Raw genomic sequence first — 25,010 nt, forward strand, 5'->3', positions numbered from 1 at the left:
TCTTCTATTTCTCTACAGTTTTCTTTTTCATTTTTCCATTTGTTTCCATTGTGTATGCTCTTACTTCTTGGGGCATGGTTACAGTAGCTGCTTTAAAGTCTTGGTTCATTAATTCCAATATATGTGTTCATACTGGGTTAGTATCTTGTGAAATATTAAGATTTTTCCTGGATCTTGTGACACATTAAGATTTTTCTGGGTATTCATATGCTAAAAAAAATTCTAGAAATTTGGATACTATGCTAGATAACTCTGGATCTGGAATGTTAAGTGACACAGGATTTTCCTGGGGAGAATGTTGAGATTTTGTTTTACCAGGCAATCAAACCAGATTTGGTCCAGAACGAAAGTTCTTATCTGCCTTCTGTTGCCAGTTGTTCCAATGTCAATTAAGTTTGAAAGTCTTTGCAGTTGCCTTTAGATTTTTCCTGCATATGTGACATCCAGTGTCCAGTTGGGGAGCTGGGTAATGTTCTGACTTATAGTTCATTTCTCATTGTCTTTGGTGTGTGCTGTTTAGGCTCAGACACATGCCTATACAGCCTGATTTTGGGCTCTAAAATTTATAGACAACTTTATAGGGTCGCTTTCTCAAACTCCCTTCTCTCTACAATCTTCTCTACATTTTCTAGCTTCCCAAAGCCCCTTTTCCTGGTCCTCTGGCTAAAAACTCAGAGTTTTAATTTTCCCACAGTGCTGCATATTTTCTATGATTTTCCCATAATATTGCACCTGTTTGCAAGGCTAATCGGTGAGAGGATTAAGAGAAAAAAAAATACAATGGGAATTCTACCCCATGATCTTAGGACCAAAGTTCTTCTGGTTGATATTTTAGGTGCCTTTTTAACTGTTGCTGCCATCGTCACCTGCCACCTTATGATTGCTGGGATTGGGGAAAAGAGAATGAAGAAAACAACAACAAATCCAAGGCATATGTCCACTCTTCTGACCCACAAATGTCCCCTTTCCTTCATCTTGTTCCAGAAACAAAGAATTTCTCTTGTAGCTCTCTCTCTCTTTCTTATTTTATAATTCTGGTGTTAAATTGTCTTTGAGTCCAGGCCAAGAGGTTCCAGAGAGGAAACAAAATGAAAACTCACCACCAGTTCAATAGTACTCTGAATTCTGGTTTATTCCCTGAATATGCCCGCTACCACTTACTTTTTAGAATCCTTGTATAACTGCTACTTGCATTTTGTTCAGTGTTTTTAGCTGCATTCAGAAGGAGAGAAAGTGGGTGGAGTAAGTGTGCTTACTCCATTTTGATCAGAACTGGTACCCTTCTCCACAGCCTTTGAATAACAAGTTCCATCTACTGCATTCAAAATCACTTTTTTTTTTTTTTCAAACGTTGGCTGTTACCTAAAGTACAAATACATCTATTACTTAAAGTAAGGACACCATATTGGATAATGCTTTATGATAATAGGCTAATAAATCTTCTTTAATAGACCAGAATGTCCATTGTTTGGTAAACTTAGTAAATGAGAGAAGCTTATTGATGTTGATATTCTCAAGAGCACCTTCAGAGAAGACGACTAAGAACATGGCTTGTGGAGGATAGCTGGCAGTTGTGGAGTTAAAGACTGTTATCTCTGGCCCTGAGACAATTTGGCACGCAGAAATAAAGCGTATTAAAGAACGCAGATGGCACTGAAAGCAAATTTAGGAAATGCTAATTCATAACAATTGTTATAAACCTAGAATATTTTTAGGTTAAAAACAAGTTACTACAGTTATCCAATATCTCTAATGTAACAAGTCAAACTGATTGATTTAAGCAATAAATATTTAGATTTATGAAATGTATTGTAGAAGAACATAAATAAAATAGAACATACTTTTAAAAGGCAGTATCAGGTATGGAATATGTAGTATAAATCTACATTCAAATGAGTAAACTGGTTTTCCATGTTTCATGAGAGAGCATATTTCTCAGGTCTGTGGATTGATATAAATTGATACAAAGTATACAAATTTGCACAAAATCACTACAAAATATAATACAATCAATACAGCTTGATGAAATATTACAAATTAAATATCTAAGAAGTTCCCAAGCAAAGATTATTATGTTAAGAAGGAGATAGAAGCATGTTTTAGAAATAATCTTTTTGAGCTATTGGATAATATAATCCTTTTTGTGAGCATTTTTCTTTAAGACGTTTATCATTTTAAATGCAGAAATAGGAGTTGCCTGTAAAATTGGTGAGTCTAATTACTATGGAAAATGGACTAAACCTTCCAGAGACTATTTCTATTTCCCATGTATACCATGCTTTCATAAATATAATTAATTAATAATAGTTTATATGTATATGTGTGTCAGGGGGACAATAAAATAGTATTTGGGTAAGAAAAGGCTCATAGGTATCTTCTGGGTACTGTTATAGCAATATTTGTTGAGCACTTATTGTGTGCCCTAAATTCTGTACACACAGAATACTTAATCCTTATAATGTTCGAAAGTGGTAGATATCATTATTCCAATTTTACAAATTAAGAAATTTGAGGCATAAAGACATTAAATTTATTGCTCAAAATCCTACAGCTTTAAGAGAGGGAGGCACAGTTAGCACCTGCTCAGTCTAACTCCAGAGTATATGTGTGTATTGATAGACTACATTAACATAACAATGAAGCAAACTGTTAAACCCACATGAAACTTTGAATGCTAGAAAGGAAACCAAACAGAACACAATCAATATTAAGATAACTTAATTATATATATTCCTCCATTGTATTAAATTAACATTTCCTCACCTCAGTAATAAAGGAAGTCTGTATGTAAGCAGATATATTTAACTCTGCTATTATTTAAGACTTAAAAATATTACTAAGGACAGTTCTCTTTTTATCTTTGTATACATATTTGTGATGGCTGTTATCTTAAAACTTTGTAGCCAATGGGCATAAACAATAAATAAATCATTTGAGGATGGCTTTTGGTCATAAACCAAAAATTGAATTTAAATATTTAACTAAAATATTGATTGTGGGCTGGTGTGGTGGCTCATGCCTGTAATGCCAGCACTTTGGAAGGCTGGGGTTGGAGGATTGCTTGAGCTCAGGAGTTTGAGATCAGCTTGGGCAATGTAATGAGACCTCATCTCTGCTAAAAATAATTTTAAAAAGATTAGCTGGGCATGGTGGTGCACACCTGTAGTCTCAGCTAATTGAGAGGCTGAGGCAGGAGGATCGCTTGAGCCCAGGAGATCAAGGCTGTGGGGAGCTATGATTGAGCCACTGCACTCCACCCTGGGTGACAGAGCAAGACACTCTTAAAAAAAAAAAAATTAATAGTAGAAGCATTGCACTATCTAAAAGTTACTCACTCTGCAATAGACGTAAGTCAATGTATGCAAACAAATTTTTTTATTGATTTGGGGAAGAGGCTGACGGCAGGATAGTTTGGGATCCTGAATAGGGTTGCGAGATGAGCGTGAGGGTAACAAATTCCTATAAGTCCTGTAATTCTAAATTCCTGTAATTGAGGAAGACAATCTTCTCCACTTGGCTACTTTGGACTAACCTCATTTTATTTACCCGTAACTGTCCCAGGTCAAAAAGAAAACCTGCACTGAAGAATTTCTGTGTTGTATGAGCCAGTCAGCCCAATCACTTGCGATGCATGAAGATTTCCTGTGTTTGTTTTTAACAGGCATGTCTTGGTTTAAAAAGTACATCTCTTTCTTCAAATAATTTGTTAATCAGGGTAGATTGCAGGCATTGAGAATAAGCTCATTTATTCAGGGTGCCAGAAGAATGCACTAGTTGGGTGTGCAGGCCCTAGGCTTAGGCTCCCCAGATTGGAGCCTGGTTCTGCAGCCCGGCGGTGGTGTAACCGTGGGCCACGGTGGCAGCTGTCAACCACCCTAGGAAGCGGCTACTATCATCATCCCCATTTTATAGATTAGAAGCTGAGTCACAAGGAGGTTATATACTTTGCATTTTATTATCTGATATCTGGCACAGAGTAAGCACTCAATATAAGTCAGTTATTATTGTTAGAGTGTTTAGAGGTCAAAATTTGGAAGCTGTAAAGGTTATCTTGTCGAGGGCACTTTTCTAATGTCAGCTGGGAGACAAGTTCTGTGTTAGTCTGGCATTCAAGGCCTTCCACACTGTGATTCAGATATTGTGAAGAGATGGGTCCTACATTCTCATTTGGGGAGCGCAGGAAAGGTTTGCACTGTGGTATGGGCTCCATTCTCATGAGCTATTTGCTGAAAGTTTCTTGGCTCCATGTGGTGCTCTACCCTAAGCCAAGAATGGGGTTACCACCTCGAAGCTTATTATCTGGTGCCGCTGCCAGAGAGCTCTGCCCTGTGGTCTTTAATGTTTGTTTGTAAGCATGTACAACCATTTGGTCGATAATCTTGTTTACTGGCTTTTGTAGGGCAGAGCCTAACACCTTTGGTCTTTTTTGTTTCCTGGCTAACAGCAGAGCTAGTCCTTGGAGACTCCTGTTGGGTTTTCCTCACCGCCAGTATTAATGTAGTCCACCGCCAGTATTAATGTAGTCCACAGAAAAGACTCTGGAGGAGTGTTTTCCTTTTCTCCAGAATTTTAAAAAGCAAAGGTCTGATTTATTTTCAATGCTGCATTACAAACATTTTATGATTATTTTTAAAAAGAAAAATACAACATCTCCGGGACAAGAAATTTGAATGGTGCTTATGACAAGACTCAATCAATGGAAAATTTGTTTCATATATAAAGATCATTATTTGTTTCTCTAAACATAGGATCATTACCATTTTAAAGTCAGTTCCATCAAAGTGCAATTCATATTAATACTATCAATTTTTGCCTTATATAAAACATTTTCTTTGCATCCTACTGTGGTAGTTTGCGGCTGGATGGCAAATTTTATGGGGATTAAAAAAAAACTAATTCAAGTACATATCACATAATTTCAGAGAAAAAAATGTAGACTCAAGAACGGAAGGCCACGTAAAGTAGATAAACAAATCACATTCCATTTGAGGGTGTTTGGGTTCATTCAATGTCACATTTGTCTTTGCGTCTCTTGGGTTTCTCCATTTATGTCATTTTATTAAAGCTCCAATTTACTTACTTCGTGGTGTTTTTGGAGAAGAGTCTGACAAGAAAGTTGGTTAACGAGATGTAGCTCTGTAAACAAGCAAAGCCTTGCTAAATAGAGTCTAAATGATGGGTGACTATGAGTTTAAAGCCATAATGGAATTGAGAATTTCTTTGACAACATTATAAACCACGGTAGGAAAGTGGAGCATATGATGGTATCACTGCAAGTTAGTGTGTATTTGTACACACACAGTGACATAGTTTTATTCTTTAATGTTTATTCTATTATATCCTATTTCCTGCCCACTGATCGGTGCACAGTGACTCTTCCTCTTTAAGTGAGCCCCTCCTCCCTTTAGTATAGGTGCTAAGGAATCTACACTGCAGGCTCAGGTGTGCCTGGCCCTTGGCAACCGCAGCCACATCTGACAGTATCAATATTAGCTCCATCTCCACTAGGGGTAGGAAGTCTAAACCAGTGGTTCTCAAAATGTGGCCCTGGGACCAGCAACAGAGGCATTTCCTGGATGTGGTAGAAATACAAATTCTCAGGCCTTGACCAAGACCTATTGGATGAGAAACTTGGGGTGGGGCTTAGCAATCTGCGTTTTAATGAGCCCTCTAGGTGGTTCTGATGTTCATTCAAGTTTGAGAGCCATTGGTCTTAACTTTTTCTGCCCTGTATCTATCTGTCTGGGTTTACTTCCTGGGTGCCCACAAATCTATGAACTTCAGTTTTTACCCTTTAGTTTTCTCATGAATGGGTCTCTGGTCTCTCTGGGTTTCTGTCCTGATGTCAGATTTATACTCTAGTTCCCAGCTGAGATCATCACCTTGCTCACTAGACTGGAACCCTGTCAGCTCAATTCCCTAAACACATCACAGTCCTGCCTTTACCCATCTCCCTCCTGACTGGTGGCCAAGTCTGGCACTGAATTGGTTGAGCCATTTGGAGCCAGTTCCTGCTGGGGCATTGCCATGACCTGGCTGCCTCATGCTGTGCCCCCTGGCAGACTGCCATAACACTGGCCAGGCTGACTACCAGGCACTTCACCCCTGGACACCATGGTTCACACCAGTATCTTCCCTTTCTTACTAGGCCTTGTCCTATAACCTGGATAACTGTCCTAACCTGTTTAAAGCCCCACTATAATACTCCCCTCTGTCTGCTGAACCAGATATTAAGGGGCTGCATAAGTTATGACACCTATTTGAAGTCAGTGGATGCTTTTGGAAAACACTTTAAGAGAGTTAGGTAAATACTTTAGGATAAAACATGTTACTGATTTGGGAACAACTTCTTTTGGGGTAAAAAAAGAAATAGTAGAAAACAAATTATATTTTATTGCTTTAAGGAAATTCTGACATCACTACTTTATGTTCTGAATATTTGAACTCACCTAGTAGTGTATTCAGTACTTGTATTTTGTGGGGACCAGCATCCTCTAACTTGGTTTCCAAGCCCTAATTTTTCCATGCAAGGATCTACCCTATTGAATTTTGTTTTCCAGAAACCTAAACACACCACTGTCTTACTAACAGTTCACAGGAGACTCAGTGCTATAGAGTTTAATGCAATCTGTGTACTCATCCATGGGAGCCTACAGGTAACCACCACTGTGAAAGAAATTGCAAGTCACATTTATGTGCTTAGGAAGTAATTCAAGAAGCATTTCAAAACACTCGCTATTCACCTTTAGTCAAAGCCTTTTTATGTGTTTAGCAATATTCACAGTACTTCAGGAAGTCCTTTTTTTCCTTGAATTTGGTTCAATGCATAACCAGTTGGCCTGGTTTGAGCATAAGCTTTCTTATACTAAACTTGTGAGACCTGCAGTAAATGGTTAATGAAAGTGTTTACATTTGTGGTTGTATTCATTTAACTTTTCATGAATTATGTATTCAATCCTACTATGTGCCAGGCACTATACTAGGTGCTGTAATAACAGACTCTTGACTGTAAGAATCTTCTTGGAAGTCCTTTTCTAGTCAGATGGATCTTTACATGTTGAATGCAGTAGGTATAAATCTGTCTTATAGATAATGGGTAGGAATCAGGAAGGGACTGCATGATCATCAAAATGTATAGATTTGAGAAATAAAATGTGATTTGCCTAAAGCACTATTGTTACTTTCTGGGATATGAAAATGAGGACCCAGCTCACAAGAACATTAAACAAAGACAGCCACACTTTAAAATAGATTTACCCCTTTTCACAATTGACACCAGCTACCCGTTTTTGTCAAATTGTCTGCTCCTTCCATACTTCAGGTTTATAGCAATCATCTTCCAGAACTGCTTACTGGAGGGCCACTGACTGAAGCCTTTATCCCCTTTTCCTGTATGAAAGTGTCTAACTTGTGTCTATAGCATCCCTCTGGCTAAGCATATGGCTCACTAAGCAAGTATGTTTAAGCATTTCCTATGTCCCTGTTTCTGTTGTAAGTGCTGTGAGGAATTAAAAAACAATAAATTCACTTTATCCTTTGTATTATAGATTTTTCTGTATCAATCCTACTGGATTGTATCTTGAGGACAAGACCTGTGTCTTATTTTTGTAAACTCCATAGTATACTGCATTGTACTGAATATAGATTGTTGAATGGAAGAATTGATAGATGAATAAATAAATTTCTAGGGACAGACTATAAACAGACATCATCCTAGGATTTGGAAGCCTCCTGGAAAAGTCAATGCGGTTGGTACTATGTCATATTGTTTCACCTTATGAGTGAAGGTCAACTTGACTGCTGGGAAAGTTAGGGTAGGACCTGCCACTGTACTATTGACTAAGTCAGCAATACCGGAAATTGAACAGCGCAGCCATGCCTCATAATGATTTCCTTTGCTAGACGGTGTCACTCACCTGATCTGAAGCCAAGTCAGCATGGGGGTTGTTCCTCCTCCAAATACCCAGACAGTGAAGAACACGAGGAGCAGCGTGGTGGTAAACATCATTTGTTTGGGCTGAGATTCTGTGTTCCGAATAGCTAAGGCAAATGCGATCGCTCCTCGCAAACCTTGCAGGAAAAGCCAAAGGAGAAAATAAACGCCTTGCAGGTGTCTTTTTCATTTCAATGGATTCATCTTTACAATTTGCTGACACAATTTTTTAAATCTTTTTATTTTGAGATAATTATAGATTCATAAAGAGTTGTAAGAAATAATACAGAAAGACACTGTGTACTATTTCTTCAGTTTCCCCTCAATGATATCATGCAAAACTATAGCTCAATATCTCAACCAGAATATTGACATTGATCCAGTCAAGACAAAGAACATTTGTGGCTGGGTGCAGTGGCTCACACTTGTAATCTCAGCACTTTGGGAAGTTGAAGTGGGAAAATCACATGAAGTCAGGCATTCGAGACCAGCCTGGGCAACAAAGCAAGACCCTGTCTCTGCAAGTTTTTTTTTTTTTTTTTTTTTTAATTAGCCAGGCATGGTGGCATGTGTCTTTAGTCCCAGCTACTCGAAAGGATCACTTAAGCCCACAAGTTCAAGGCTGCAATGAGCTAGGATTATGCCATCAGTCTGGGTGACAGAGTAAGACCCTGGCTCTAAAGAGAGAGAGAGAGATAGAGAGAGAGAGAGAGAGAAACATTTCCATCACCACAAGGATCCTTCACATTGCCCTTTTATAACCACACCTACTTCCCTCCCACATACTCACTCCTTAATTCCTGACAACCAGTAATCTATTCTCTGTTAGGATGATTTTTGTCATTTCAAGACAGTTATATAAATGGAACCATGCAGTATATAGTCTCTTGGAATTGCCTTTTTTTAACCCAGCATAATTTGCTGGATAATCATTCAGGTTGCTGAATTATTGATAGTTGTTCTTTTTATTACTAAGTAATATTCCACAGTCTGGATGTTCTACAGTTTATTTAACCACACATCTATTGAAGGGTATCTGAGTTGTTTTCAGTTTTTGGTTATTACAAGAAAGGATGCTAAAATTCACATACAGATTATTGTGTGAACATAAGTTTTCATTTCTGTGAGATATATGCCCAGGAGTACAATCACTAGGTAGTACAGTATTTGCATATTTAGGTTTTTAATAAATTACTCAATTGTTTTCCAGAGTGGCTGTAACATTTTACATTCCTACCAGCAACATATAAGTCACCCAATTTCTCTGCCTCCTTGGCAGATTTGGTGTTGTCACTATTGTTCATTTTAGTCATTCTGATAAGTATGTGGTGATAGTTTGTTGTGGTTTTAATTTGCATTTTCCTAACAGCAAAATGGTGTTGAGTATTTTAAAATGTATTTGTTTGTTATCTATATACCCTCTTGGATGAAATGGCCCTTCATGTCTTTTTCTTATTTTTAAAAATTGGATTGTTGAATTTTTTATTGTTGAGTTTTGAGAGTTCTTAACAATTCTACATAATAGTCCTTTGTTGGATGTATGGTTTGCAAATTGACAATCCCACTCTGTAGCTTGTCTTTTCATCCTCTTAAAAGAGTCTTTTGCAGAGAAAAGTTCTGAATTTTGATGAGGTCTAATTTGTTGATTTTGCTTTTTATAAATTGTGCTTTTGGAGTCATGTCTAAAAACTCTTTGCCTAGCCTTAGATCCCAAAGGGTTTTCCCTATTTTTTTCTGAAAGTGTTATAGTTTTACATTTAGGTCCATGATCACTTTGAATTTCTGTATAAGGTAAGAGGTTTAGGTTGAGGTTCATTTTTTCACCTGTGGATATTTAACTTCTTCATTGACTTGCTTTTGGAACTCCATCAAAAACCAGCTGGGTATATTTGTGTGGGTCTATTTCTCAGTTCTCTACTTTGTTCCGTTGATCTATGTGTCTGTCCTTCTTCTAATAGCACACTGTTGTAATTATTGTAGCTATATAATAAGCCTTAACATTGGGTAGAGTGATTCTGCCCACCTTATTTTTCGTTTTCACAATTGTTTTAGCTATTCTAGTTATTTTGCATTTCCATAAAATTTTAGAATAATATTGGCTGTATATACAAAAGAAACTTTCTGGGAACAATTACTTTTTAAAAATCAAATGTGTCAGACAACAAAGAAAACTAAGCTTATGGACCACTGAAAATTAAATAATTAAATGACATTTAAAATTACTCCAGAATGATTACATAGTTTTACAAAATCTATAATCTAAACTAGTATATTAAAACCTGTTTTTACTTATTTTACTTTTTGTTTTGTAATAATAGGCTGATTGCATTTTATGAATCCATATTAAATATATTTGCAAGAGGTATTAAAGATGAAGGGCGGGGCATGGTGGTTCACACCTGTAATCCCAGCACTTTGGGAGGCCGAGGTGGGTGGATCATGAGGTCAGGAGTTTGAGACCAGCCTGGCCAACATGGTAAAACCCCATCTCTACTAAAAATACAAAAATTAGCTGGGCGTAGTGGCACACACCTATAGTACCAACTACTTGGGAGGTTGAAGCAGGAGAATTGCTTGAACCTGGGAGGTGGAGGTTGCAGTGAGCCGAGATCGTGCCATTGCACTGCAGCCTGCATGACAGAGTGAGACTTCATCTCAAACAAACAAACAAACAAACAAACAAAAAACAAATACTAGAACTTGAAATCGAAATGTGATGACACTAATAAAAATAGAAATATAGACTTGGAAGAAGAGTAAATAAAAGCACAACTAGTAAAGGAAAGGAGCTAAAATGAAAGGTCTCTCTTGGGTAACACACGACATGCAAGACATTTATAGTCCCTGTTATATTGTGCAATAGGACAAATAAAGATTTATAATGACAGCTAGTATAAGCCAAAGAGGTAGTGATTTGGTTATTTTTGTTGAAAGGTTTGAATCATACATATACAATCTCGATGATCCACTTTTTATAATATTTATTACAGCATCTAGGTTTCTAAATTTCTGAATCTGTAGTCGTACATTAAAGGAATTTTAAAAAGTAGACACAGGGCAGAATGAGAAAAACTATAACCATCCTGGTTTTTGTTTCTAGGTTCTCAACTTAGAATATAATGCTCCTTTCTTATCTCCATGCTGAGACTATTCAAGAGACAAGTGGCATAACACAAGATCCACAGGATTCGACTAGAAAGACTTAATACGTTTTGCCTGAAACAAGGAAATCTCCGAAAGAGAGAAGAACATGCACTCTGATTATAAAATACCTTCAAGGAACAAAATGTAATGGAGGAAGGAAATTATTCTAAATCTCCATGTAGACATGGAAATGGCCTATAGATAAGGAAGATAACATTTGAAGTAGATATTAATAAAAAAGTTCTTACATGTCAGAAATTCTGAACACTTGAGATGGTTGTACTCAAGAAGAAAAGTCCCCACCAGAAGTATTTGTGCGTTCACACCCAGCTGGGGATAAGAGTGCGGATATTAATAACCCTTAAAACTGGTGACTATTTTAATAGTGTTCTCACCAGGAAATACAAATGGGATCATTAAGGAATGAGAACTCAAGGAAACAGTCGTACAATAGACTTCTGTATCTGAGGAGAGAATTTATAGGTCATGGTAAAGCTCCTAGCAGTGTTTAATCACAGTACAAGATTGGAGCTAGAAAGTGAACTTTCCGGCTGGGGGAGGGGGTGGCTCACACCTGTAATCTCAGCACTTTGGGAGGATGAGGCGGGTGGTGGATTACCTGAGGTCAGGAGTTTGAGACCAGCCTGGCCAACACAGTAAAACCCTGCCTCTACTAAAAATACAAAAAATTAGCTGGGTGTGATGGTGGATGCCTGTAATCCCAGCCACTATGGAGGCTGAGGCAGGAGAATCGCTTGAATCTGGGAGGCAGAGGTTTCAGTGAGCTGGGATTGCGCCATTGTACTCCAGCCTGGGCAACAAGAGCGAAATTCTGGCTCAAAAAAAAAAAGAAAAAGAAAAAGAAAGTGAACTTTCAAATTTCTCGTTTCCTCAAGCTCATAGTGATAGAAATGTCCATGAAGCAGCACCATGGCAAAGTACGTAATGTTAGAAATATTAGACAATGAGTTGCTAAGTATTAATAGTTCTCATTGATATAAATATTTGTAGTTTTTTAACTTTGTGTCTTTGTGACAAAGACGAGAAACTAGAATAAAAATTAAAACTTGCAATAACATGCCTACTATCAACTATTTCATGCTGGATATTAAGGGCAAGGAGGTAAGCAATCATTAATCTTACTAAGAATGTTTAATAATGTATTGTTATTATGTTAAACTAGGGTAACTAGGCTCTTAAATCTAAATTATCTATACATGAGCAATTCTTGGTTTAAAAATATACTCAAATATATGTTATGCTGAGTTCTGAAAAAATCTGTACCTATATATAGAACACTCCATATTTACAGGAGATGCAATGTAGAGATTTCAGAAACAAATGGAAAAGTACAGCCACTATCTCGTGGCAGGTTGAGAAACACTGTTAATTGGGGCCAAACCCCAAGATGTTGAAAAGAGGATGCCTTCTCAATGTTATAACCACCTAAAAAAACATAGATACAGGGTGTTTTTAGAGATGGGATCATCTGTCCATAGCCCTGGTAACATGTGGCACACACACCACTGAGGCACTGGAAGCACGGGGCTGAGAATGGTGAGGCTTCCGGGTGGACAAAGTGAAGCTAATATAGAACTCCAGACGAGGTGGACTATTGTCTATGTCCTACTCATCCTTTATGACTCTGAAGTTGCTTATCACACATTTGGAGCCTAGATAAATGTGAAACCAATGCTTCATTCATTGGTTCATTTAATGTGTATGTATTGATTACCTCCTATGTGGAGGCTCTGGGCATACTGATCCTATCTTCTTAACGCTATGGTTTTGGGCAATAGAGGATTTTAGGATTGAAATAGATTATTAGGGTACCAGCAAAATACTAAAAATGAAAAATGAATATTGACTTAGGATTTTCTTTTTAGCCAAACATTATTTCCTAAAACACAAACCATTTCTCTTAAAAACTCAAGAAATCTAGAACTTGTCAAAACTTGTGTTTTGTATTGTTTTATGGATACTCTGAGTTTGAGTCTTTGGGTTTTATCTTTCTTTTTCTCTTTGTTTTGGCCAACTAATCAAAATAATTTTATACTTTTGAGGGTTGACAGAATATACCATTTCATTTTAGATGGGTTTACTTTGTAGAGATTTTGACATATTTCATATGCCCAGTTGGAAATTTAGCATCACCTTGGGGAATAAAGGAATTACCTGCAATTAAATGCGGTTTCATTTAAAATTGGCCCCTAAGGGATTCTTATGTTAATTATGTTGATGTTCTATTCATAACAATAGAAAACTATTGAACCAAGGAAAGCTTTCTAGCAAGCACTCCTGCTGCAGAAAATGTGCAGCTTCCTGTTTATCTTCAAAGGGCAAAAGTGAAGCTTTTAATCAATTACAAATTTGCAAATGTGTTCTGAATAGGTGAAGGTCAGACATAACTAAACTTAAATCACAGGAATATAAATATCTCTTAGGGCATCTTGATTTAAGGTGCAAAGCAATAAACTAAAAGCATTTCCTGAGCACTCACTATATGCTAAGCTTTATCCCAGACACAGTACAAGAATGACAGAGTTTGGCTGCTCTGTTCCAGTGTTCATGGTCCTACAAACATGACTCTTTTAAAAGGTAAACTGTAAGAAGGTGTATTAGAGATGCAAAAGAGGATACTCTGAAAGTATAGTTTGATGAGGAAAAAGATTGCTATACCTCATGAGGGCCCAAATCGTGACCATCGTCATGAACTGATGTGCAGCATTTAAGGCACTGAAATAAATGGTGAGGCAAAAGAGACCTTTGCGTACATAATTTTCTATGCCCAAATCTTTTTTTCTCATCTAAATTTTCTCAGTTCTTTCTCCTATAACCCTTACCAAAACTTCACTGAATTCCAAGTGGTCTTCAGAGCTCAAATGAGACACTGTTTTCTCCACAAAGCCTCCTCTGACATCTGGGTCTGGGTTAGGCTGGGTTATATTCCTAACACAATCCATGTTTGCCCTATCAGAGCCCTTATTACTGTACCTTGCAATTGGCCAGTTCTGTTGAGCTGTGACATCTAAAGCAATACTAAGCACACAGTAGGCACTCAATAAAGATTTGTCCAACAAATCAATGAACGGATGAATTTTCTGATTCTTCAATAATGTCAGGTTACATACGGAAAAGTGATTGATACCGCCTAGATTAATGTAATGGTTTTGGAATAGTTTCTACAAGTTCAGTTTCTGCCTTTTTATTATTTATTGAGATCCTTTAAAACCTTATTTTGAGAGTCAAGAGTTCTGGTATCTGCCCTCAGGCCTGCCCCACAGGCCGCATGCCCATAAGCAGGTTACCTCATCTAGATTTCTGTTACCTCGTCTCCAAATGGAGGTTTACAACTAGACTTGTGTTTTCACTAGAAGTGCACATCAGAATCACGTGGAACTTAAAAATATATGTAGTCACTCACGCCAGCATCCCGACTAGAGATTCTGATGCAGCAGAGGACGAGGTATAAGACAGCCCAGCTCCTCTCATTTCCCAATGCACCACCTTGGCCCAAGACCCATCTCACAACCTGCCTGTGCCCCGAACCATTCTCTGGTTTTGGCCTCAAGCCTCTATTCTCTTCTTCTTCCTGTCCATCTTGTTGATGTTCCTTAGAACAGCTTCCGCAAAACCTAGCTTTATGAGGTCACAATTCAACTCAGCAAGCATAACCCAGTAGCTTCCCACAGCCCAGAGATACCTTTCACTCAGAACCCCACCCTACTTTTCCTGTTTACTTCCTCTTCTCCATTGAGAACGTCCATAAGCAAGGCAGGTTTCTCTCCTCCCATAAATGACTGTTATCCTCACCTCTGTGCCATGGCCTCACCATTAATTCCTTGCTTCAGCGCTGGATTTCTGCCTTTCCTTTGTGCTTCTCCAAACTTCACCCATTTGAATGATCTTTCTTCCCTCATCCCACTCCTATGAAGTTTTCCTGGAATACTTTAGTCCACTTTGTTCTCTCTTTCTTAGAAATCTAATGAAACATACTGCCCATGCCACTTGCATTATTAAATCATAGTCTGAAATGAATCAGTACTTTAATGTGGTCTTTTTCTCCAACTCCCAATTTTTTAGAAGTTTGGAGTTATATCTTCCTTACATAGTTCTTATGTCTTTCATAATACCCAGAACACAAAACTCTGTGAATGCTTTCAAATTGAACTACTGTAGTGGTTTCAGGCCCTCTAGATAGGGGATGGTGATATTAATATATTCATTCACTGATTAATTCATTCAGGCTCCAGGTGATAGTGGCAAACAAGACCTTAATTTAAAGGTGCTTCTAGATTAATTATGTCAGGTGGTACGAAGAAAACCAAAGTAGGGTAAGGGGATAGAGAGTATTTATATGTGAGGGGAGGGATGTTAGCATGGTTAGGAAAGCCTCTCTGGTTAGGTGACATTTGAGAAGAGAACCTAATAGAGGGAGAAGCCATCTGGGTATCTGGAGGAAAATCATTCTAGGCTTTGGGAATAGTAGGTGCAAAATCCTGAGGCAGGCCTATGCCTGGTGTGCTTAAGCTGTGGCAAGGAGGCTGGTGTGATGGGAGCAGGATAAACAGGGTGGAGCTGGGAGGCAGTGGAAGGAGATAATGCCAGAGAGGTGACATAGCCAAATCATACTGGGCTTTTGAATAGCAAGGCTTTTGAATTTTATTTTGAGATAGTAAACTTTAGGAAGGTTTTAATGCAAGATAGTGATAGGATCTGTTCTATGCTTAAAAACTCTGACTCTGATAGGAAAACAGGCTGCTGATAGGAGGCCAGTGAGGAGGCTGCCTTGTTAGTCCAGGCAAGAAGTGAATGCAGATCAGACCACTGATGATAGCATGGCAGGTGCTGAATGTATGTCAAAGGTTGATATTTGTTGATGGGTCAGATGAGGGGTATGAGAGGAGAACTCAGCCCTGGAAGAATTGGGGAAGCCCAGGGGAAGAGCATGTTTGGGTGTATAAGGGCGATCAAGGGTTGTGTTCCCACTTTATTACGTCTGAGCTGCCTATTAGTCTTCCAAGCAGAGAGGCTGAGTGAGTGATTAGATATGAGTGCGGAGTTCAGTGGAAAGGTTAGGATCTTTTACTGAAGAGAGTGGAAAGATATGAGGATAGCTGGAAGCTTGTAAAATGTAGGAAGATGAAGTTTATTTTGAACCAGGTTTGTTCTTGCCTTGAGACCTTTGTACTTGCAGCTTCTCCCACCTGCAGTGCTCCCCTGAGTCATCCCTTGGCTGTGCCCATCATCTCAGTCCTCAGAAAGGCTGCCCTGACCATCAGACCTAAGTGCTCTCACCTTCACCCAGGTTTCTTGTTTTTTTTTTTGAGACAGTCTTGCTCTGTTGCCCAGGCTGGAGTGCAGTGGCACGATCTCAGCTCACTGTAACCTCCGCCTCCTGGGTTCAAGTGATTCCCTTGCCTCAGCCTCCTGAGTAGCTGGGACTACAGGCACACACTATCACGCCTGGCTCATTTTTTTTTGTGTGTGTGTGTTTTAGTAGAGACAGGGTTTCACCATGTTGGTCAGGATGGTTTCGATCTCCTGACTTCGTGATCTACCCGCCTCGGCCTCCCAAAGTGCTGGGATTACAGGCGTGAGCCACTGAGCCTGGCCGTTTGTTTTTCACTGCACTGATCACCATCAGAAATGATCTTGTTTATATTCTGGTCTTTAAGATCTGTCTCTCTATGCTGGAAAGTACGCTTGGTAAGAGCTGACCTCTGGTTTGCTGCCTCTGCTGTGGCATTTCCAGAGCTAGACGGTGCCTCTCATAGGGTAGGTGCTCTGCAAGCATTGGATGAATGCATAAGTGAATGGATAAGAGGAGGTCATTTTTGTGTTTAAAAGTACAATTAGAGGCCGGGCGCAGTGGCTCACGCCTGTAATCCCAGCACTTGGGGAGGCCAAGGCGGGTGGATCACAATGTCAGGAGATCGAGACCATCCTGGCTAACACAGTGAAACCCTGTTTCTACTACAAATACAAAAAATTAGCTGGGTGTGGTGGCAGACACCTGTAGTCCCAGGTACTCGGGAGGCTGAGGCAGGAGAATGGCGTGAACCTGGGAGGCAGAGCTTGCAGTGAGCCGAGGTTGCGCCACTGCACTCCAGCCTGGGTGACAGAGCGAGACTCCATCTCAAAAAAAAAAAAAAAAAAAGTACAATTGGAACCCAAAAGAAAATGAGCAGTAGATGGACAGGGATGCAGAACTGTCCCTGATAAATGGATCTATCCTTTAAAAGAAAAGTCCTTTAGATGCAGTATTTTGCTGCCTGTCTTTCCATTTGGGACATAATCCATTGCAATTCCTTTTTTTCCCCTTTCACTTCAAATACTCTGAAGAAGTTGATTTAAAAGATTTAATACAGTCTTATTATTAATCTGTTAAATCAGACCCTGGTTTGGGTCTAGAATTGAATTACATTTCATTTTTACCCCTACTGGAATCCTGTGACTTTGCAAAGGGTACCTACTTTAAGCAAAAATGCCAGTCTGATTTCAAAATGTTCCAGGATAATGCAATCTTGCTACGTGGTTCCATTTTCAGTTCAACATCATTTTATCACATGGAAGTGAAGCCAACAGATTGTTTTCAGTGGGATAATTTTCTGCATTCAAAAATAAATTGAGTTCTTCTGGAAACTAAGCCTGTGTTAGACAAGTAGAGCTTTCCCTCGTCTCTCTTCCTGAATTTGAATCATTTAAACTTAAGGCTACTAAGAAGAAATGTGATATAACTTCTGTGTATTTTTATGTAAAGAGAAGTTTGTTTTTAGAAGCTCTGGGTAGCCAGAAAGGGTAGTTGTAAATAGGATTAGCTCTGTCACAACTCTGAAGTCAACAAGCATAGATGCCTCTGGCTTTGGAAGTTTGTTTTTACGTGGGTAAGATGGATGTAATAGTAAACTGCGGAATAATCAGAATAATCCTCATTACTAGCTGAAATCTTCAACAGAGAGTTACAAGAGAAAGGCTAACATAGATCAGAAGAAAGTCAACATTCTGGGAGTAGTACCCAACTTACTTATGGGCAGCTTGTGTTCCAAAGATCAATTTATCAATTTTCTGTTTAGGTCAGTGTTTTCTTTTAACTGGAGTGATTTTGATTCCTAGGGAATATATGGCACTGTCTGGAGATAGTTCTCATTGTCCCCAAAGTAGGAGGGAGGAGTGGGGAGGCAAAGGTGCTACTATTATCCAGTTGGTAGAAGCCAGGGATGCTGTTAAACATTCTGCAATGTTCAAGACAGTCTCCACAACAAAGAATTATCTGCCCCAAATGTCCATAGTTGCTGGGGTTGAGGAAACCTAGCATAGGTTTCCAATTTGAATCTGGAATTGCTTTTTCCCATGTGACATTATAAATAATGAAAATATTCCTACTGCAGAGGGCTATTTTGGCAAATATGGCTATCTATCCACCAAAATCTATTCTTATATAGTCTATGACGTACTGTTATAACTGCATAAACTATATTTTCTATAGCAGCTCTTGCAGCTAGGTACAGCCACGTGACTGGTTCTGACCAGTAAAATGAGAGCAGAAACGGTGTGAGTCACTTCTGGTCCAAGGCTTTTAAGCAGCAGCTTCTTATCCTTGGCTTTCTTTTGCCTTTCACCAGCTGCATATAAATCATGAAGTGGTTCACAAACATTAGCTATATCAAAATCACCTGAAGGGCTTCTTCAACAGCCCCCTCCGCCCCCTCCCACCACCCAGATTTCAGGGCTCTATTCTGAGAGTGTCTGACTCAGGAGGTTCGTGGTAGGTCTGAGAAGCTGCATTTCTGACAAGCTGCCAGGTGATGCCAAGACTGCTGCTCCATGGACCACACTTCTAGAATCCTTGTCTTAGGGAGTTCTGAAGTCGTAAGATGGAAGCAGCCTTGTTACATTTGAATCACCGTCTGTAGGAGAGGCATCCCCCCAACCCCACCCAGTTCCATGTTAACATCAACCCTGGCTTGTGACATGAGCCAGAAAGCAATGGCTACTGTGATTAAACTGTTGAATTTTGGGAGTCTGTGTGTCACAGAAGCTTACATTATCCTATGGTTCTGCGTCTTCCTATGCTATGTGTCTCTGTAGAATTACAGAATATTTTTCAACAGCTGAGGAAGTAGATGCTGGGAGAGCACTTATCCTAGGTTATCCCTATTGACTCACCTGTGACAAAGCTCAAAAATCATAGAGCAAGAATGTGAGTTCTAAGGACAGTTGAAGAAAATCTCCTTCGGCTTCCCTAGGCAAAGGGTCAATCCCAGGCAATCTGTTCAGCGGGTGTTCAGCCTCTTGCCCACTCCCTAACTTTCTGTGTCTTTCTCTTGCTTTATCTCTGCCCCTTTCTCCAGCATCACTGGCACTTGGGGACTTCATCTGGCTCCAAGTTCTCCCCAAGCTACCCTAATCTAAAGTGATGTTTTTGACTCTCCAGTGGAAACTTCCATCTCCTTGGGCAGCCAGAATCAGCTTCATGCCAGGAAGAAGGCAATTGGAAGAAATCTGTTAAGGAAGGATAGCTCACAATCCTTCCTGAGAGGAGTGCATTTTAAATACTTGTTAACACACATGCTTTCACTTCGACTTGTGGCATTTAAAACAGCTTCAAGAAAGTACAGTGAAATGTTTCAGCCACTGTAGGAAAGGTGGTGCGAGTGACCAGGTTTCTCTAAAAGGAGGGGAAGCCTGTGAATGACAGGCAGGGCACACACTTGCCCTGGGGTCTCCTCCTTCCCTCACATGGAACCCCCGGTCCTTGAAGGTGCTTCTGGAGCAGTCTTCCAGGCAGAGTCAGCAGGATGCTGGGAGGTGGGGCTGGGATCCTGCCCTGCTCACAGAGGCTTGGTCAGTCTGGGAAGGACTTGGCTGACAAAGCAGCATTTGAACCTCTCCAATATATCAGAACTAATGAGGAAAATTGTTAAATTCCTTAATGACCCTATGGATGGATACTTAGCACAAGGCATTTTAAAGTGTAACTGCTTCTTGCTCATTTGCACATATAATTTATTTGAGTCAATCTTACTGACTTCTTTTGAACTCTATCCACAAAACCTGAGGGCAGAATTAGAGGGATTTGTGCCTGGCACAGAGAGACTAATTTTTTGAACATGGTTTGCTTGTGTTAATAGTTTTCTAAGGTTTTGTCTACCCAATGCCAACATCAGCAAGCAATTAATAAATAAATTCAGGCAGAATACAGGGAAAATAATGTAGTCCATTTGTTTGCCTCTGTGGACATGTTAATTTGGTTAAAACTATCAGATATTTGTGATATCTGTGACACTTTGGATATCCTAAAAATCTAAATGTACACAGAAGGCTCCTGAACACAGGGAGAGGTGACACACATTCTGGACTGTCTTCTTTTATTACTCAGTTCTCTCAGAGGCTGGCATGTTCCTGTTGTCTGCACCACCTCAATACATAGGACGGTCTGATTATCCACAAGATCTCGCTAGTTTTTCACACTCAATAAATGTCTAAGTAGATTGTGACAATTTATATGTGTGAACTTGTTGGGGGTGGGGGAACAATATATTTTACTCACAGTAACTGGTATTTTGAGTCACAACATTTTTTATTTTTTATCTTTATTTTTAGAGACAGGGTCTCACTCTTGCCCAGGCTGGAGTGCAGTGTGTGATCATAGTTCACTGCAGCCTCCCACTCCTGGGCTCAAGTGGTCTTCCCAACCTCAGCCTCCTGAGTAGCTGGGAGCACAGGTGAGCACCACCTCCCTGCCTAATTAAAAAAAATTTTTTTTTTGGAGAGATGGGGTCTTGTTATGTTGCCCAGGCTGGTCTCAAACTCCTGGCCTCAAGCAATCCTCCTGCTTTAGCCTCCTGAAGTGCTGGGATTATAGGTGTGAGCCAACATGCCAGGCTTGAGTTACATGTTTTGTTTCATGTATTGATGCCAGGAGTAAGTCACTGCTGGAACTAAAAGTAAAATATCAATGATTGTCCTTAAATGGAGGGAGGAGAGCAGGAGCCATGGGCCTTTGTCTTCTACAGGGATGTCACTAGCCCTTAGCTTTTACCTCAGGCTGTCCTCAGCAGTGATTTGACAGTCCAACCTTCTTTGGAATAAAACTCTCAGTCTCTGAAAGAATGTTTTCATGACACCAGGTGTGAGATTGAGTCCTATCTCCATGAAAGCACTAAAGGCTGTCTTGTCATCTCTGGTGGTTAAAGAAAGTAAAAGAAACTCCCATTGTGAGTATCTCCTAGGTGGCAGTCCCTGTGCCAGGCATATTTTAAATATAGATTCTAGTTTGGTTTTCAACATTGACCATTTAAGGTAAGTATTAATATCCCCATTTTACAGCCTAGGGCACTGAGATTTGAACGGGATTAATCACACAGTTCCAGGTGGATGAGCCAGCTTCAAAGCCTGAATTCACTATACTTCATCAAAACAGTAGTTCCCATCTAAAAAATATTGTGGTGTGCCAAATAGCAAAACCTAACTGAATGGTTAAAGATGCAAGAGCAGGTAATTTTTATTGTAAATTTATTCTGGAGCGAAGTGAAGAATGATAATGCTTGGACTTAATAACGGGAGAAAACAAGTGTATGGGGCAGGCCACAGTTCTAAGCTATTTCTCAGATATTCTGAATTGATCATAATCACATAACCTTTTCTCAGCATTGGAGACTGTGAGGACTTAATGGGATCTGCAATTCATATGGGTCTACTATACTTGTCTGCTTCGTCACAGCAATGCTGCTTGTGGTTATTCATTATCCAAGATGACTTTTCCTTGTGATTGCTTGACACAGTTGTTAAAACATTTTTTTTGTGGCTCATTTCCTGCATAAGCTGGTTAACCCTATCCCATCTGGAGATCTCAGAAGACCTACTCCCATTGCTTTGCTCACTAATGCCTGCCCCAAGCTGCATGGGGCACCACCTGGGAGAGATGGGGCTTGATGGAAGTTCATCTTCTTAAATGGAGAAAGTCCTGACCTCTGCCCCATTAGCTTATTAGTGGCCTTTTACTGGTGAGGAAGAGGCAGTGGCATAATTAAATACACAAATATGCCTAGGGTAGGAAGGAGATGTAGCATGGGAAGGTAAGAGAACACCGGACTCTAGGCAAAGGGGCTGCAAAGAGGTAAGCTTGGACAAAGGATTCCTGAGAGCACGATGGTGTCAAATGGGCTAAATCAAGGGAGGGAAGGAAAGAAAAGTCCAGCTTTTAGAGGAGCCCAGACTCTCAGCTAACTCTTGTAGATATATTTAAAGAAATCTTTTTTCCTAAGCTGAAGTTGAGTTTAGCCTGATTCTTGACTGAGTGAACTGTAATACTTTAGTTGGGTATATCATTCATTCACCTATTTATATACCAAATATTTGTAGAAGCCTACTCACCTTCAAGTAGCGTGCTGGGTGCTTAGGTGTAGAGATAAGCATTTTGGATTCACTAAGCTTCCAGTCTAGAGGGAGTACAGGCAGGCAAACTAAAAATCATGGTACAGCATGATGACTACTAGGGGAGGAGAAGTATTGGGTGCTATGGAAACAGATGAGAATGATACAAACCCAGACCAGAGAAGTTACAAAGGCTTCTTATCAGAAGGGATGTCTAAACTGAGATCCAAAGAATAAAACAAATAAAGTAAGTGAGGGTGGGTGGATGTGGAAAGGGTTCCAGGCATAAGGACAGCCTGAGCGAACAGGGAGGAAGACCTTAGCATGCTGAAGGAACCACAAGAAATTCAATAACTAGATAAGCAGCATTATGCTGATCAGATGGCAAATGGAAGAACAAGAGGCAAGGCTGGCATCTAGGAGGGTCTAAAGCCAAACAGCATGAGATGGGAGAAATGTATTGAAGAGAGAGGTTCAGAAGAAAAACCATGAATTGAGATTATGTTCTGAAACATGCTTCTCAAACTTTCACGTGCACATGAATTACCTGGGGATCTGTTAGAATGCAGATTTGGATCCAGGGCTTCTACTAAGCTTCTAAGGGATGCCAAAGCTGCTGGCCTAAGGACCACACTTTTGGATATCAAGGACCAAGAAAGCATGGAAGTGTCCCCTTTACATGGGGACTGGTAATTACTGTGGGATGGTCCTGCTAGCTTAATGGAGTTCCATTAGCCTGGAAGTCATAGACATAGATTCTTATTTCTAGGCACTGCTGAAACAACGACCTTGGTTCTTCACTTGAGTTCCATTTATGTTTCCTTTCTGGCTGTCATTGATGTCTGCTGGATAAGGTCACTTTGGGATCAAAGTGTCAAATTGGATTCTCACCATGGCTTGATCAGTTGGTCACCCAAAAGACACTGGGAAAGGTGGTCTACACCTTGGCAGGGGCTTTTAAAACCTGTGCTTCTATAGAACACTGGGGTTCCATGAGCTGCAGAACAGTGCTCCACAAAACTTGAGTAGCAATGGCAGCCTTTTCACAATTGAGAGGGGAAAAAAATACATGTTCTTGAAAAAATTTTCTTAAAGTTTGTCTTCCATGCCTTTTTCTTAATCCTTTGATGTCAGCAGCTATTTGAATGTGAATGAATGCTAGTGCACAACAAAATGAGTCAGGAACATTAATAGCACAGCCTGGCAACAGTTGGTGCTGTTGTTTCATGGTTATGTGAGCTCATGGATGAAGCTTTGTATAAATCCATGTACTGTGGTGACATTTTACTGGTTAAAACTTTTCATAGTTGTTGTGATAGGACATATTGGGGTTTCAATGCCTTCTCAAAAGTGCAGCAGAAGTCAATGAATTTGAGAAACAGTGTTTGCTGACATATCATCTGGCTCCTACAACCTTCCCAGGTGCTTTCCTAAACTCCCTCCCTGTTAGATAAGCTCAGCAGCTCTGCACCCTGGTTTTTTAGCTCAGTAGTTCACAGTACCCAAGTCACAGTGGTTTCAGGAAGGCTGCCAGGGCTAAGTTGGGCTTGGCATTTCCCCTCCTTCCAGCAACTCCTGGTTATTATTTAGTTTTAAATTAAATAAAAATTGCAGCACATAGATTTGAATTAAAACAAGTGGACTGATCTTTGTAATATGCACCACATCAATAGGAAAGCTAATTTGTGCAAAGCACATCTCCTCCTTTAATTTAAACAACAGAGTGCTGCCTTTTTGGTTTCAAGTGAACTGAGAGCTGAGGTGGGGCTGTTCACTCGTGGCATTAACTAGGGCTATGCTCAAGAGCAACAGCAACAGTTTCAGGGGAGCTTAGCATTCCTCTTAAGCCCTTTGTGCTGAGTGTCGCATGATATAGCAGAGCAGTTATGGCCTCCTGGCCTTGAATTTAAAGAAGGTCTTAAAAATGTCTCAGGGTAAGCTCCCCTAATCTTAACTGCATTGGAGATACCAAGATCAGAATTTGCATTATTAAATACTTCTCAAGACAGAGGAGACAGATTCCTGACCTTGACACCCATGTGGCATTTTCATGTTCCAAGGCGTCATGTGTGTAGACGATTAGTCTACAGAAAATAAATCAGGTGAGATTCATGCTAGGTGAGAAATTCAGTGTGGACCCTGACAGTCACTTCATTCAGTTTCATTGGTTTTAGAGGTAATAGGTGGAGGTGGGGGTGGAGTGTGGCAGTTGGGTCATCCATGAACAATGTGAGCTTTACTCAAAAACATTACTGAACTGGATCCATCTACACAGCTTCAAGCTCTTGCTTCAATGCTCACTAAAGGCCTTTCTCACCACCATGAGATGAGTCAGAAGTAGCTAAATCTTTCTTAAACTGTCACCTCCAGGTGCATCCTGATTTGGAGGCAGGTCTGCCTCAGGTTTTGTGGGGCCTGAAGCTTATAAATTTTGAGGCCTTTTTTAAAGAAAAATAATACAAAATATCTTACTTATGCAAACTTTATATGCTCATCAGAACACACTGGTAGGGCTCCTCTCAGGATCTTGGACAGGGCAATGTGAAAGGGATCC

At 39.8% G+C, this 25,010-nt stretch overlaps 1 protein-coding gene across 1 annotated transcript in view; it reads right to left on the reverse strand.

Moving 5' to 3' along the window:
• SLC9A9 (solute carrier family 9 member A9) overlaps positions 1-25,010 on the reverse strand; it is a 591,979-nt gene that overhangs the window by 206,246 nt on the left and 360,723 nt on the right. Inside the window, exon 12 of the mRNA XM_024245123.3 lies at positions 7,917-8,070. Within this exon, the coding sequence (XP_024100891.1) occupies positions 7,917-8,070 (154 nt within the window). The remainder of the gene's footprint in view (positions 1-7,916; positions 8,071-25,010) is intronic.

The sequence above is a fragment of the Pongo abelii genome, chromosome 2, assembly GCF_028885655.2.
Source record: "Pongo abelii isolate AG06213 chromosome 2, NHGRI_mPonAbe1-v2.0_pri, whole genome shotgun sequence".
NCBI classification, from domain to species: domain Eukaryota; kingdom Metazoa; phylum Chordata; class Mammalia; order Primates; family Hominidae; genus Pongo; species Pongo abelii.